Source organism: Acomys russatus, chromosome 13, assembly GCF_903995435.1.
Source record: "Acomys russatus chromosome 13, mAcoRus1.1, whole genome shotgun sequence".
NCBI classification, from domain to species: Eukaryota; Metazoa; Chordata; class Mammalia; order Rodentia; family Muridae; genus Acomys; species Acomys russatus.
Genome location: NC_067149.1, coordinates 67,516,440 through 67,529,624, shown reverse-complemented (window position 1 = coordinate 67,529,624; position 13,185 = coordinate 67,516,440). Strand labels below are relative to the sequence as shown.

Here is a 13,185-nt window from a genome sequence, read left to right as displayed (position 1 = left end):
CTCGCCATTACAGACCAGCTCTGCACACGCACTAACTCTGGGTGTTGGGAAAGGGAGTCATCGCAACCGCTTAGAGGACTTATAAAGACTTAAATATAAGTGTGGGCTGAAGAGAGGGCTCAGCCATCAGGAGAGCCTGCAACTCTTGCAGAGGACCCGAGTTCGGTTCCGAGTACCCATATGGTGGCTCAGTACCACCTGTAAGTCCCTTGGGGGAGGGGGGTGTCTGACACCTCCTTTCTAGCCTCCGCAGGCACCTGCATGTACATACATTTACACAGACACATGGGCACATAATAGTTTCAAATTTTAAATAATAAGTCTAACGTGTTCCCCTCAAATGCTTAAAAAAAAAAAGGCTCAAAATTAAAAAATAAGAATTGGTATTCACCTCTCAAGCATCTGTTTCATTTCATCAGGTTTTTGTTTTTACGTCTTAACATGTTTGATTGACAGCTATATCTACGTATCCTGAGATGCTTTGCTCCACCCAGAGCACGCAGCCAGCTGGGGTAGTAATCACAGGATGGAGAATTGTCTGTATCACCTACAGGGAGGTAGATGGTGCTGGCCCTGTCTCTGTGTCACCTAAACGCATCATGAATACACTTTTGCTTATGTACAGCATGTGCATGAAACGAAGCTATTAAAAACTGGGGAAGCTTAAGTATTATTCTATTTCACTGGATATCATAGTTCATAAAAATCAAGAATTCATTTCTCAAAAAAAAAAAAAAAAATTTAAAATTCCTTAGCATATAAGCCGTGCCATCACTGATCAGAATAACACCAGCCTTGTGAGCCGGCGCCTTGATGTTTGCACTCTAATGCAGGGCGAGTGTGTTCACGTTCCAGTGAATAGGTGTTCCCAAAAGTGGGAGAAAAGAGACACACTTTTTTTTTTTTTTTTTTGCAAACACTCTATTTAGAAAGTCTATCCTGTTTAAAGCCAGAATGCAAGCGCAGCAAACACGTATGATTTGGCCTGTCGTGCCACAGACAAGTCCCACCTGCAACATGCCTTCTATGCACCTGTAACTTAGACAGTACAGAGTAGAAAGCTCCCATCTCATGACCTGAGCCATGCCCAGAAGTGTTTTGGCAAATGTCAAATACTTACTGATTACACAAATGTTCTGTGCGATCTGGGAGAAACCTCACAAACAAAGTGGAGTTCCCGGATAAGGAGCTGGATTTAACTCTCGTGTCATGAATCTTTATAAGTCCCCTCCACCAGGTAACACCACCCACTGGAACACAAGCCTACGCTTTCATAAGTGTGGCCCAGCAACGTCTTTATCCACCATATGAAAATAACCAGAGTAAAGGGCTTGGGTTTTCATTCTTCAAATTTGGGATTGTAGGAGAGAAAGCCTTCGAATGGTCTGTGTGTGTAGAGTGGGATAGGAGTAGTTTAAACCACTATCCCATGCTCACACAGGACCTTAACCCCCGCCCCCAACAACCTTGTGACCTGGAGAGACTGTAAGAGAGATTCTATTCAACATATTTTTAAAGCAAAGCAAAACCAAAACACAACAACAACAACAAGCCCACCAAAAAAAAGAAAGAAAGATAGAATAAATTCAGTTGGGAAACTGACTTACTTGTGGCAGGACCAGCTCACTCCATGGAGCGAACACCCAGAAGAAGGGACTCACCCATCTCAGACAGTCCATTCAAATAGAGACCTGATCTCATTTACATGACCGCCCAGGCCCCAGCCCTCAACACAGGGCGGGGTTGTCAAGGTATGGAACTATGTGAGACGGTCTCCTAAGGCTGGGTCAGCAGACACGGGAGACACAGACACACACACACACATACACACACAGTATGTACATAGAAAATAGGAAGAACAGTAGGAAGGGACAGGGTTTTAGGGAGTCATTGGCCAGATAATCTCCTAGGACCGGCTGTCCCTGAAAAAAAATGCTGCTTTAATACAGGCTTTGTGAATGGAAATGCTGCCTCTGATAAGCACGTGTTGCCAATATAATTTTACTACTGGGCCCGAGTTTAGACAGCTAATGCTACTCAAATTAACTAGATGAAAAAATGTAGCCAGAGTTTACACAGCCCTAAGCCTGGACTCTGTGCCCATTAAATGCCCCGACGAGCCGGAAGAATTTCTACTGATCTGGGCCAGAAACAGAATCCAATTGCCTGAATTTTCCCCTTTGACTTCTAGCCCAAAGCACACCACACCCTCAGAACTGCAGGGCGCTCCCAGCACTGAAAGGTGCATTTGGAACCAGTTACCAGTCAACATCTGTGTGGCCCGATCTCACAGATTAATAACTCTCCAAGGTTATTAATGCTGCAGCTACACACAGCCTGAAAAAACAGGGCAGACAAAAGCCAGAAAATCCCCCAGGATAGTAACATATTGATTATGCCGTTTGTCTCAGTGGCTCTCCTCTCCCAGTGACAGTCTGTCTCATACAGAAACCAGTCATGACATGAAGGATAGTCAAAGGGAGGAAAAACAGTTAAGGTCTTTAAACTACAAATGCAGATTCTTATCTCTGAGTCCTTTGCTCTTTTGGGAGGAGCCTTTGAGCTTACATGCCTCTGGTCAAAGCCACAGATACTGGTTTTTGTGCATTCGATGTAAAGCCAGGTTGGGATTGAGGCAATGGCTCAGCAGCTAAGAGCACTTGGCTGCCCGTGCATAGTACCTGAGTTCAATTCCCAGCACCTATGCTGGGTACCACACAAGTGCTTGGAACGCAGATCCAGAGGATCTGATACCCACTTCTGGCCTCTGCTAGTAAACACACACATGCGGGCACGAGTGCATGCGCGTGCCCATACACACACACACACACACACACACACACACACACACACACACGCACACACACACACACACACATATCTTACTTAAGGTTGGAGAGACAGCTTAGTGGCTAACAGCATTGGATGTTCTTGCAGGGGACCTAGGTTCAATTCCTAGGATCCATACGGGAGTTCACAGCTGTCTGTGATTCCAGTCCCAGGAGACCCAGTGCTCTCTTCGGGCACTGAATACATGTGGTACACACATATACATACAGGCAAAGCACCCATACACATAAAATAAGAACTAAATCTTTACTATGAGGCAGCAATCTCACATATGCTGCCAAGTATCTTAGCAGGGTCGTGTCAGAGACTAGAGGGAGAAGGAAGCACCAGTTCTGTTGGGAGGCCCAGGGTGGCCTCAGACACAATGCCCCCTGCCTGCTGCAGCCTCTGAGGGCTGCATCTTGGACCTCCCTAGCCTTGCACATCCTCAGGGCAGGAACAAGCATCTAACGAGTATCCAGGTTTGCAAGGCCCTCGGAGTGTGGCTGCTACCACATGGTGGATGGAGAGCTGATTCCTGCAAGCTGAGCTGGCTTCTATGTGCATGCCATGTTACGAGTGCCCACAGCTACCCCCATATGCAGACAAATAAATATATACAATGAATGGCTACAACATGACCAGACTATGGCTGACAAGAAACAGAGACCAAATTACGAAGGCCTTGAGTCCGGTAAAATGCCGCACACTTATAATCCCAGTACTCTAGAGGCTGAGGCAGGGGGATCAAAGTCTTCGGATAGTCTAGGATCCGGAATGGATTCCAGGTAATGTGGACTATAGGAGGAGGTTGTTGGTGTTTATCTAGTCAGGACTAACTAGATGGCTCCGTAGGTGAGGAGCTCACTGCCTCGCCTCATGATCTGAGGTAGAGCTCCAGATAGAGGCAGAACTGACTCCTGTGAATTGCCCTCTGACCTCCACTCATGTGCTGTGTGGTACCCACAACTCCCCGTGGGGGAAAATGTTTCAGAACCTAACCAATTTCAATTTTAAACAGAATTACTGGGGTTTCAAAAAGGAGTGAAAAGGGTCCAGAAAGGAAGGCACTTTGGCCGCAGATTGGCTTTTCTAGAGCATACCCAAGGTAACCCAGGAAACCTGACCTCGAACCCCCAATCTTTAGCAATCTCTACCTCAAGAAGTGGAGATATGTGATCACCAGCATTTCATGTTACCACAGAAAGGTCTTGTGAAACAGTTGGTTTTTTAAACCAGCCTTGACAACCAAACAGAATTTTGACAAATGGAGACTCGGGGAACGCCCAGACAGGTCTGTACGATTTATGGAGACAGTATGCCCCACCTGGTTTGGCTATTAGAGGTAACCACAAGGCAAGGCTGGGGAAATAAAGGTAGAAATGCGGGTGTGGCAGGTGACAAGAGACTGGGTCTGAGGCGAGCAGTTCACCCTAAGGTTGCAGAGATGGACAGAGGCCATGGCTTAATGCCAGGGGTCAGGGAAAGGCCAGGGTAGCTGTGCACTGGATGAACACAGACTACAGGTTCTGTGCGTGTTTATTTTGTATTTTCCTCTAATCCCTGCACTCACTGTACACTGGGAGTCAGAGCTTAGCAGCAAATGCTCAGAGGTGGCAGGTGAAGCAAGGCTTTGGGGGATTTGTTCATGGGACAAAGTGGGGAGGGCTGGAGGGGATGGGCAGTCTTAGGCTGCAGTGCATGTTTGGAGAAGGGAAACCTGGAGTGATGACGCGGAGAAGCAGTAGTTTAGGCCACTGCACAGTCTACGGCCCAAGACAGCTTCCTGGGATTGTAAGAAGGCAGCCTGGGCTTCCACAGGGGACACAGACATTCTTGTAGCAGCACGCTAAAGACGTTTCTGCTGTGATTCTGGGGACTTCCATTTCTGAATGGATGTCAGCCACAGGCAGGCCCCACTGAATGGACCACCAGCTCGTCGGATGCACAAGGCAGTGCGGGTCTTAGGCATCAGGGCACCTTCGGTACAGCCACAAGTGGCCATGACAGCGCGCTAGGAGGGGGTGCTGAAGCCCAGGGCCTCTGAAGCTACAGGAAGCTGAATTTGAACCCTGTGTTTGCTACTAACTAGTTGAGTCATTTTTAACAACTAATTTAAGTCGGTGGCCTCCAGCAGCCTCCTGTGTCAATGCAGAGCCCTTACCCCCGCCCGTCAGGTGGAGAGGGTTAACGGGGCATGTGGAAATGCTTCCTGCACCATGCCCTGCTGCATGCTGCCTCTCCCCCTCCTTGTTGTGAAATTAGTGCCCGATAAAAGGGAAATTACTAACAACCAAACATCCTGTCAGCAGCTAAGGCCAACTTCCTGTATTAGAACTTCAGAAGACGGCTAAGTACGAGCAAAGGAGACCCTGTTCCTGTCCTATCTCAGTAAGATAAGTACCAGGGAACAGAAATCATATATAAATTACTACATACACTGTAAATTTATAAAAGCAGATGCATGCACTTAGCAGGAAGAATGAAAACAACTGATAAAAGCAAGGACAGAAAAATAAACAATTTTAAAGCGGGCCTCTGACCTCAGGAGACGGATCCTCACTGAAGATAGATTTGGCCAACAAGACACATGCAAAGATGGTGGACATCATCATTCATTAGAGAAAGGCAAACCAAACCTATTGGGGACACGCTTTGCATTCCCTGTACCGGCTACAGTGAGGTGGTGTTGGTGATAATCAAGAGGAATTGGAGTCCTAGATGCTGGTGGTGGCCGTGGGGTCTGTTCTGCAGCGTGACAAGACTGTATGCATGAGAAGGCCGAAACTCCCCTCACAGGTCTGCACACAAAAGCATTCTTAAACAGTTTATACAGAAACATGTGTGCCAACGTCACAGAATCCTTGCGCGCTCCAGCCAGGGAAGAAGGCCGGCCCACACAGCACTTGAGCAGGGCCTCAGACGGACCAAACTTACAAATCTAATGCAGTTTAGAAGCAGCCAGCGCAGAAGGCCAGAGGGTGTTTGGTTCCCTTCATGTGAAGCAAGTCTTTAGAGAAAGCAGATTTCTGGTGGCCCAGGAACGGCATGTATGGGCAGAGGACTAAGTGGGTGTACGGGACAGGGGTGGGGTGGGGTGGGGGTGTCAAAGCGTTCTATTATTATGCCAGTTCTCAATTCGGTGACTACATTAAAGAAGCTAACCGACTGGTGTGAGAGTTTTCCTTTAATGAAGGTAACAGTGATGGATGGCAGATCCTGAACACCAAGGAAGGCACACCGCGTTCATCTAATTGGCCCTGGTGACTATCTAAGGACCTTTCTGAAGTTGGCTAATGCCATCTTTAGCAGGGACTGCCACTACTACTGCCTGCCTTTGGCCATGTGTACTCTTTGATAAGGAGCCAATGCCTCCCAGGTTATCTAGGCCTGATCTCAGTTCCTGAAGAGTCTTTGCCATTTGAGATTTATTCAAGCCATTTGCAAATTTAAATAACAAAAAAACCTGTTATAACACAAAGTTTGGAACACTCCACCCAATCCTCCCTTGAGTCACTCAACCCAAGACTTGGTTTTAGTTTTATTTTAGATTTGTTTATGTGCATGGGTGCTTTTGCCTGCATGTATGTTCGTGTGCCATATGATGCAGTGCCCACAGAGGCCAGAAGATCATGCCATATTTCCTGGAACTAGAGTTAGGGATGGTTGTAAGCCCTCATATGGGTTCTGGGAACTGAACCCAGGTCCTCTGTGAGAGTGTTCTGTGCTCCTAGCCCCTGAACCGACCCTCCCCCCACAACCCATATTTATACACTACAAGGAACAGAAAGGCCCCAAATTATTGAATTTTAACTTCCTGACTTCACAACTGGATATGTCTTACACACATGAGTTCTAGGATGTCCCGTACTATTTCTTATAAAGAGGGGAGGAATGAGGAACAGGCCTCCAAAGAGGTCAGACCATGGCAGCGCTGGAAACAAGGCAGCCGTCCGTCCATACTCACTTCTACACTAAGGTCCTCGGTCATTCTGGTGCACTCTGGAAGCTCTGGTCCCAAGATGGAGCCTCCTGTGGGGAGCAGGCACCTGGCAGTAGAGGAGAGTGGCTTTCGGCAGGTGAAAAACCACAGATCAGCAGGGACCAAGCTAACATAGTCCCTAGTGTTGGGTCGTGCTGCCCCCCCCCTGCCCTCTCCTCCCTCCCCCCACCCCCACCCCTGCTCCCTGCCTCCACCCCCGCAGGAAGAAAGCTCCTATCTCCTTCAGGGCAAAAAAGCAAACAAAAATGAAAATATGACATTTGCAATTCAAAGTCTCAGGTGCAGAAAGGACTCTCACCAGGAGCTAACCCTGCCAACTCCAGGATCTTCATCACTTTTTCAAAAGCAGTCTTTTGACTTTAAGAGGCAGATGAGGACAAAGGGGGGGCGGGGAGGGGCAACAGACATGACCCACGTGACCATCTCAGTTAACTTAGCAGTGAAAATGTCGAGCGTCCCTCAGAGCTGTCTCGTGAAATTCAAAAGAGGTGTCTGGGTTCTTAACTGCAAGTCCTCAGAAAGCTGGAGAAACTCCATCAAAACACAGCAAAGAAGCAGTAATGTCAGACAGAACGTAGCTTGCTTGTTGGCAGATGTGCGCATGCATGCATTGAGAACCCAGGTCTCACTTACTGGGGTCCTCTTGTCACACCCAAAGCTCCGGCTCCTGCGTCCTGCCCTGGGGGCCTGTCACACAGAGTGTGGGCCGAATCTTTGACACAGGAGACTTGCAGCCTTGGAAATGCTGTAAGGCCTTCAAGATACAAGGCGTCTGCATCGGGAAGGAGTGAGGGCAGAGGTGAACTTCTAATTCAAATTGATTTAAAGATTAAACCAAAAGTTAAAATCTCAAAAAGTAAAAATCAAAATCAATTTGGCTTCTATTAACTTTTTTTTTTTTTTCAAGACAGGGTCTCTCTGTGTAGCCTTGACTGTCCTGGATTCGCTTTTGTAAGCCAGGCTGGCCTTGAATTCACAGCAATCTGCCTGCCTCTGCCTCCCAAGTGCTGGGATTAAAGGTGTGTGCCACCACTGCCCCGCTTCTATTAACATTTTTTCCTGAAACCTCTAGATGTCTAATTACATGGGGGTAAAAATATCCAATGCTTGTTAAAAACAAACAAATTCCACAAACTGCGGTAAAGGAGGACAGAAAAGTCTTGTCCACTGAGCCACTAGCAGGTCCGCAATCCACAGCTAGCAGGCAACATTCAACCAGAGGCCTGCTTTTTTCTTTCTTTCTTACTTACTTAATTTTCAAGACAGGGTTTCTCTGCGTAGCCTTGGCTGTCCTGGACTCACTTTGTAGACCAGGCTGGCCTCGAACTCACAGAGTTCCACCTGCTTCTGCCTCCCAGAGTGCTGGAATGGCAGGCGGGCACCACGATGCCCAGCTAAATTTATTATTTTTTATGCATTGGTATAAAGGTGTCAGATCCCTTGGAACTAGAATTACAGTTTTAATCTGCCATGTGGGTACTGGGACTTGAACATAGGGCCTTTGGAAGAGCAGGCAGTGCTCTTAACCACTGAACCATCTCTCCAGCCCCCAGCGGCCTGTTCTTATAAGTGGAATTTTATTAGCACACAGCCACGGCTGTTCATTCGTGGACAGTCTGTGGCTGCTTGTGTGTTTCAGCAGTGGTGCCAAATAGTTGCAAAGGAGACCTAAAATAGTTACTATCTGGCTTTCTAGAAAAATCTTGTGGCTCCTTAGGAGGAAAGCTGTGGGACAGTGTGATCAGAAACCACTAAGTGTTGCTGGGAGACAATGTGGTTGTTATGTTTCAGGGTACAGGAAGATGCCAAATTTAATGCTTTAAAAAAGGGCAGGTTTTCTATCATTCACAATATTTTGGTTCAAATCCCAGCTGTGCTCTCACAGGTTGTGTGATGGTGGGTAAGTCGCGTCTCTGTCAGATCCCTGATTCACTTATATGATCTCAGACAAAGTGACATTCCTCTGTTTCTTCATCTTTAAAATGGGAACTACAGGCGGCAGGCGCGGTGCTTAGGAGTACTTGTCTCTCTCTCAGAGCCCCTGGGTTCGGTTCCCAGCACCCAATGGCTCACAGTCTTCTGGAAGTCCAGTTCTGGGGGTTTGACACTTTCTTCTGGTCTCTGGAGGGCACCAGGCACACATATTGTGCACGTACATACTATCAGGCAAAACAATCTTACACATAAAATAAGATAAAATACCTAAAAAAAAATTTTAATGAAAAATAAAATGAGCCAGGCGCCAAGGGAGCAGTTTGGCGGGAGAGCATCACTGGGCATACCCTGGCTCTAGTCCCTCGAAAGTAAGTACAGTAAAATGGGGAACTCTGTTAGTGTCCTCCTCCTCAGCCTGTGGAGAGGACTCAAGAAACTAACAGGTGCCGCAAGGACAGAGCTCAGGATGTAGCCGCAGTTCCACTGTGAGGTGGTGTTTGGCTGAGTTCTCGAGACTAAAGCAGACTCAAAGAAAGCACGAACCTACTCCGAAGTGGTTGATCTTACTCTATGCTCAACAGAGCAGAAGCCACCTTCTATAGAATCCTAAGCTTGCCCTGACAGCCACTGTAGCCCTTCCGTCATCTCAGAACCACACTGGGGACTGGCCGCCACCCCATATGGCAGCGTTGGCGCTGTCGCCCCAGGCTGCCAGCAGGACTCAGCTCTTTCACCTGTTCAGAGCGGGCAGGCTCTCATTTCCCTTCAGCTTCTACTAATTATTTCCTCTACGCCCACACAAGGTTTGACCCCACAAACGAAGCTGAAGCTTGCACAGTCTTCGCTTCCCTGCACCGAATTCCCAGAGCTGCCCCCCTTTCCCCCGCACACTTCATTCGGAACTCGGGCCTTGTTATTTTAGGATTTGCTCTTAATTGTGTGCGCCCGGTATAGAGTGGATGTTCTGGTTTATATTAATTGAATCCATAGACAAATATCCAGTATATCTCCCTGGACTGCTATTATTACTACTAATTATCATCTCTTTCCAGAAACCTGGCCCCACCTACGTGTGGGCGGAAGGGGGGAGGGGCGTGTCCACACTCACCCAGCAGCGGCCCACAGTGTTTCCAGGTCAAGGGTATCTGATTTCCGCTTCTGCTTTGCCACTGCTGTGGTTTGCCGCTGGGCTGCTTCTGAACAGAAAGCCAGCATCATTAGCTGTCTAAAGGAAAGTTCCACCTGACAGCTGTCAAGAAAATTCCTTAAGCTCAAAAAAAAGATTCCACCAGGCAGGGGCAGGGCAGAACATACGTGACAGTAGACGGGCAGAGAGGTGGGGGTAGATCTGGAGGAGTTTGGAGGGTTATGAATATATATACTAATAAAAATCCTTAAAAAAAAAAAAAAAAAAAAGTAGACAGGTGTCACAGAGCAGTTAAGAGCACTGGATGCTCTTGCAGAGGACCCAGACGTTAGTAGTTCCAGCACCAGCACGGTTGGCTCACAATCATCTGTTCTCCAGTGCCTAGGGATCCAGCGCCCTCTTCTGGCTCCTGTGGGCACTGCACACATGTAGTGCACGAGACATACATGCAGGCAGAACACTCACACAAAAATAAAAATAGACAAAATTTCAAAGAAAAAAGTAGACAGAGCCGGGCGTGGTGGCATGCCTTTAAATCCAGCACTCGAGAGGCAGAGGCAGGTGGATTGCTTTGAGTTCAAGGCCAGCCTGATCTACAAAGTGAGTCTAGGACAGCCAAGGCTACACAAGAGAAACCCTGTCACAAAAAAACAAAACAAAACAAAACCAAAAAAAGAACAACAAAAAAGAAAAAAGTAGACAGGATGTAACAGGTCCCAAGTGAAGATGTTATTGAGCAGAGTTCTCAGATTTCTACTCACAGGAGAAATCTGAATTCTGACTGGAGCCTGGCTTGGAGGTGGAGGCTTAGAGTCACCACATCTGGGAGGCAGAAGCAGGGGCATCTCAACTTCAAGATTTGCCTAGGCCACAGACTGGATGCAGGTCCAGCCTGGGCAACTTAGGGTGACCTTGTCTCAAAACAGAAAGTAAACAGGCTGCAGACGTGGGTCAAAGGTACAGCCTTTGCCAACACCTGTGAGGTTCCAGAGGTTCAGACCTAACCACCCCCCAAACCTAGGAGAGCACCCAAGAAGTTAACAGGATGCTCCCACGTCACCAAGTCCACACAATTAACACCTAGATAGAAACACCTAGATAGTGAGGGGCAAGCCCAGTTACATAATTCTTCATGGCACTGCAATCAAAGGGCAGTATTACTGCCTCTGTACCATGCAGTATAATTAGGAAGAGGAGGGCTGTATTTAGATACAGATATGTGTGCATACTGGTGCATGGCTTTAATCCCAGCACTTGGGAGGCAGAGGCAGGTGGATCTCAGCGAGTCTACAGAGCGAGTTCCAGGACAGCCAGGGCCGTTAACACCATGAAGAGGCTGGAAGAGGATGTTGGATCTGCTTCCAGACTGCTGGGATTAAAGACTGCTTTGAATTACATTTTTGTTTTGATATACTAGTCAAATCACAATTGTTACCTAAGTAACTAAAAAAAAAAACCCTCATGCTTACCAATTTTCCCTGTAGAAATTGATGTCTCTTTGTGCAGGACAGCAGATCATAGCGAGGAGACTCTGCATCGAAAAAGCCCTGTTGTAAAACAACGGTGGACATATTGAAAGACAGACCATAATACAATCAAAAGTACAAGACACACCAGGCCTCAGAGCTTGCCCACAGCTGAAAGGAGCTTGAAAGCGACCAGTTTTAGTCACTGTTCTTTGAGGGAACACATTTGTAACTAGTACCTCACACGGTATTTTCCTCATTAAGACCCAGACTTTGAGCAGCGAGCTGAATGACTTGACCCTGAAACCCATAGGCAGAGAACAAAGAAGTCTGTAGAGACACGCAGGCCATAAGAGTGTCTGCTGCATTTTTAGGCAGCTGGCGAGATGGGTTGGCAGTAAAGGAGCTTGCTGCCAAGGCTGGTGTAGGCTCAATTTTCTTAACCAATATATTTTATTAACAACTTAGTGACCGAGCATACGTCACTTATAACCCGACTAACCAAAACAATAGGAAATGAGGATTAATGGACACAATAACAAAACCATAAGGATATCAGTTCCGAGGAACGATTCTCCTGGCACAATCTGCAGGATTTCTTCTGCTGGAACCTGGAGTAACCAGAACCCAGAACCTCAGCAGGAGCTGGAGCCCCGAAGCCTTCCCTCGAGCGGTTCTCTCTAGGAGCATCTTGAAGTGCAGCGGTAAACAGGCAAAACCATCCCAAGTCTCCAAAAAGCCCCACCTCCAGTTCTGGGCTCATTTATTTATCTCCTCCCGGAGTCTGTTCACGGGATCTTTTCAGCTGGCAACAATTAAGCTCCTACACGAAGTGGTTGCTCTTCTAGTGGATTAACCTCACCTGTCCTCTCACGAGACTGTTCCAGTCCTGCACTTGGGATCCTAAAATCCAGGTTTATCTCTCCTTCAGGCTGGTGTGTTAGAGCCCTGAAGTCCACATGGAGGTAGGATGGAGAGGCCTGACTCCCCGAAACAGTCCCCTCCACATACATGCACACGTAAGCACACACACGCACACACATATGATGTTAAGTTTCTAAAGAACTGAAAAACATATAGTCAGAGAACCACCCACCAGGGAGCCTGTGTGGGTCTGCCCTGGGCCATCTGCACATGCGTTACAGTTGTGCAGCTTGGCCCTCTTGCGAGACTCCTAACCACGGGAGCAGGGGCGGCCTCTGACTCTGGTGCCTGCTTTGGGGACCCTTTTCTCCTACTGGATTGCCTCATCCAGACCTAATATGAGGGAGGGGCCTAGTCTCCTTGCCATGGTTGGTTGCTCTCCCTGGGAAGTCTGCCCTTTTCTGAGGGAAATGGAGGAGGAGTGGGTCTGGGGAGAGAGGTGGTTTCGGGGGAGGGAGTGGGAGGGGAGAAGGGTAGGGAATATATATATATATATATATTATATGGAATAAATTTTTAAAATGAAAAAAACTAAAATAAATTATGTATGCACACACACACACATACACACACTCAGAAAATTATGGTCTGTCCTTGGGATGGTTAAGCTGGCCTTGAATTTCTGATCCTCTTGTCACCTCCAGAGGACTGGGGCGACAGACGTGCAGGGGACAGCAGACCGGCTCACCACACCAGTCTACGCTTTTTTGGGTATGGAGAATTTCAAGCTGAACTTGTCACAGGGGCATTTTTAAAGCTCTTTTCCTAATTTATGTGACTTTTCTGCTTGAATGCATCTATATCTTGTTTATAGTTATATTATGTGCCCTGGAAAGTGATAATGTGCAAATAACACCCCCCCCCCTTTTTCATGTTCTCCC

The 13,185-nt window shown here is 47.4% G+C and overlaps 1 protein-coding gene across 1 annotated transcript in view; it reads right to left on the bottom strand.

Annotated features, from left to right (window-relative positions):
* Irag2 (inositol 1,4,5-triphosphate receptor associated 2) overlaps positions 1 to 9,982 on the bottom strand; it is a 34,601-nt gene extending 24,619 nt beyond the window's left edge. The window contains exons 1-2 of the mRNA XM_051155690.1: positions 9,876 to 9,982; positions 6,797 to 6,878 (exon numbers count right to left, since the gene is read on the bottom strand). Coding sequence (XP_051011647.1) covers positions 6,797 to 6,878; positions 9,876 to 9,982 — 189 coding nt within the window. The remainder of the gene's footprint in view (positions 1 to 6,796; positions 6,879 to 9,875) is intronic.
* Between the last annotated feature and the right edge of the window lie 3,203 nt (positions 9,983 to 13,185).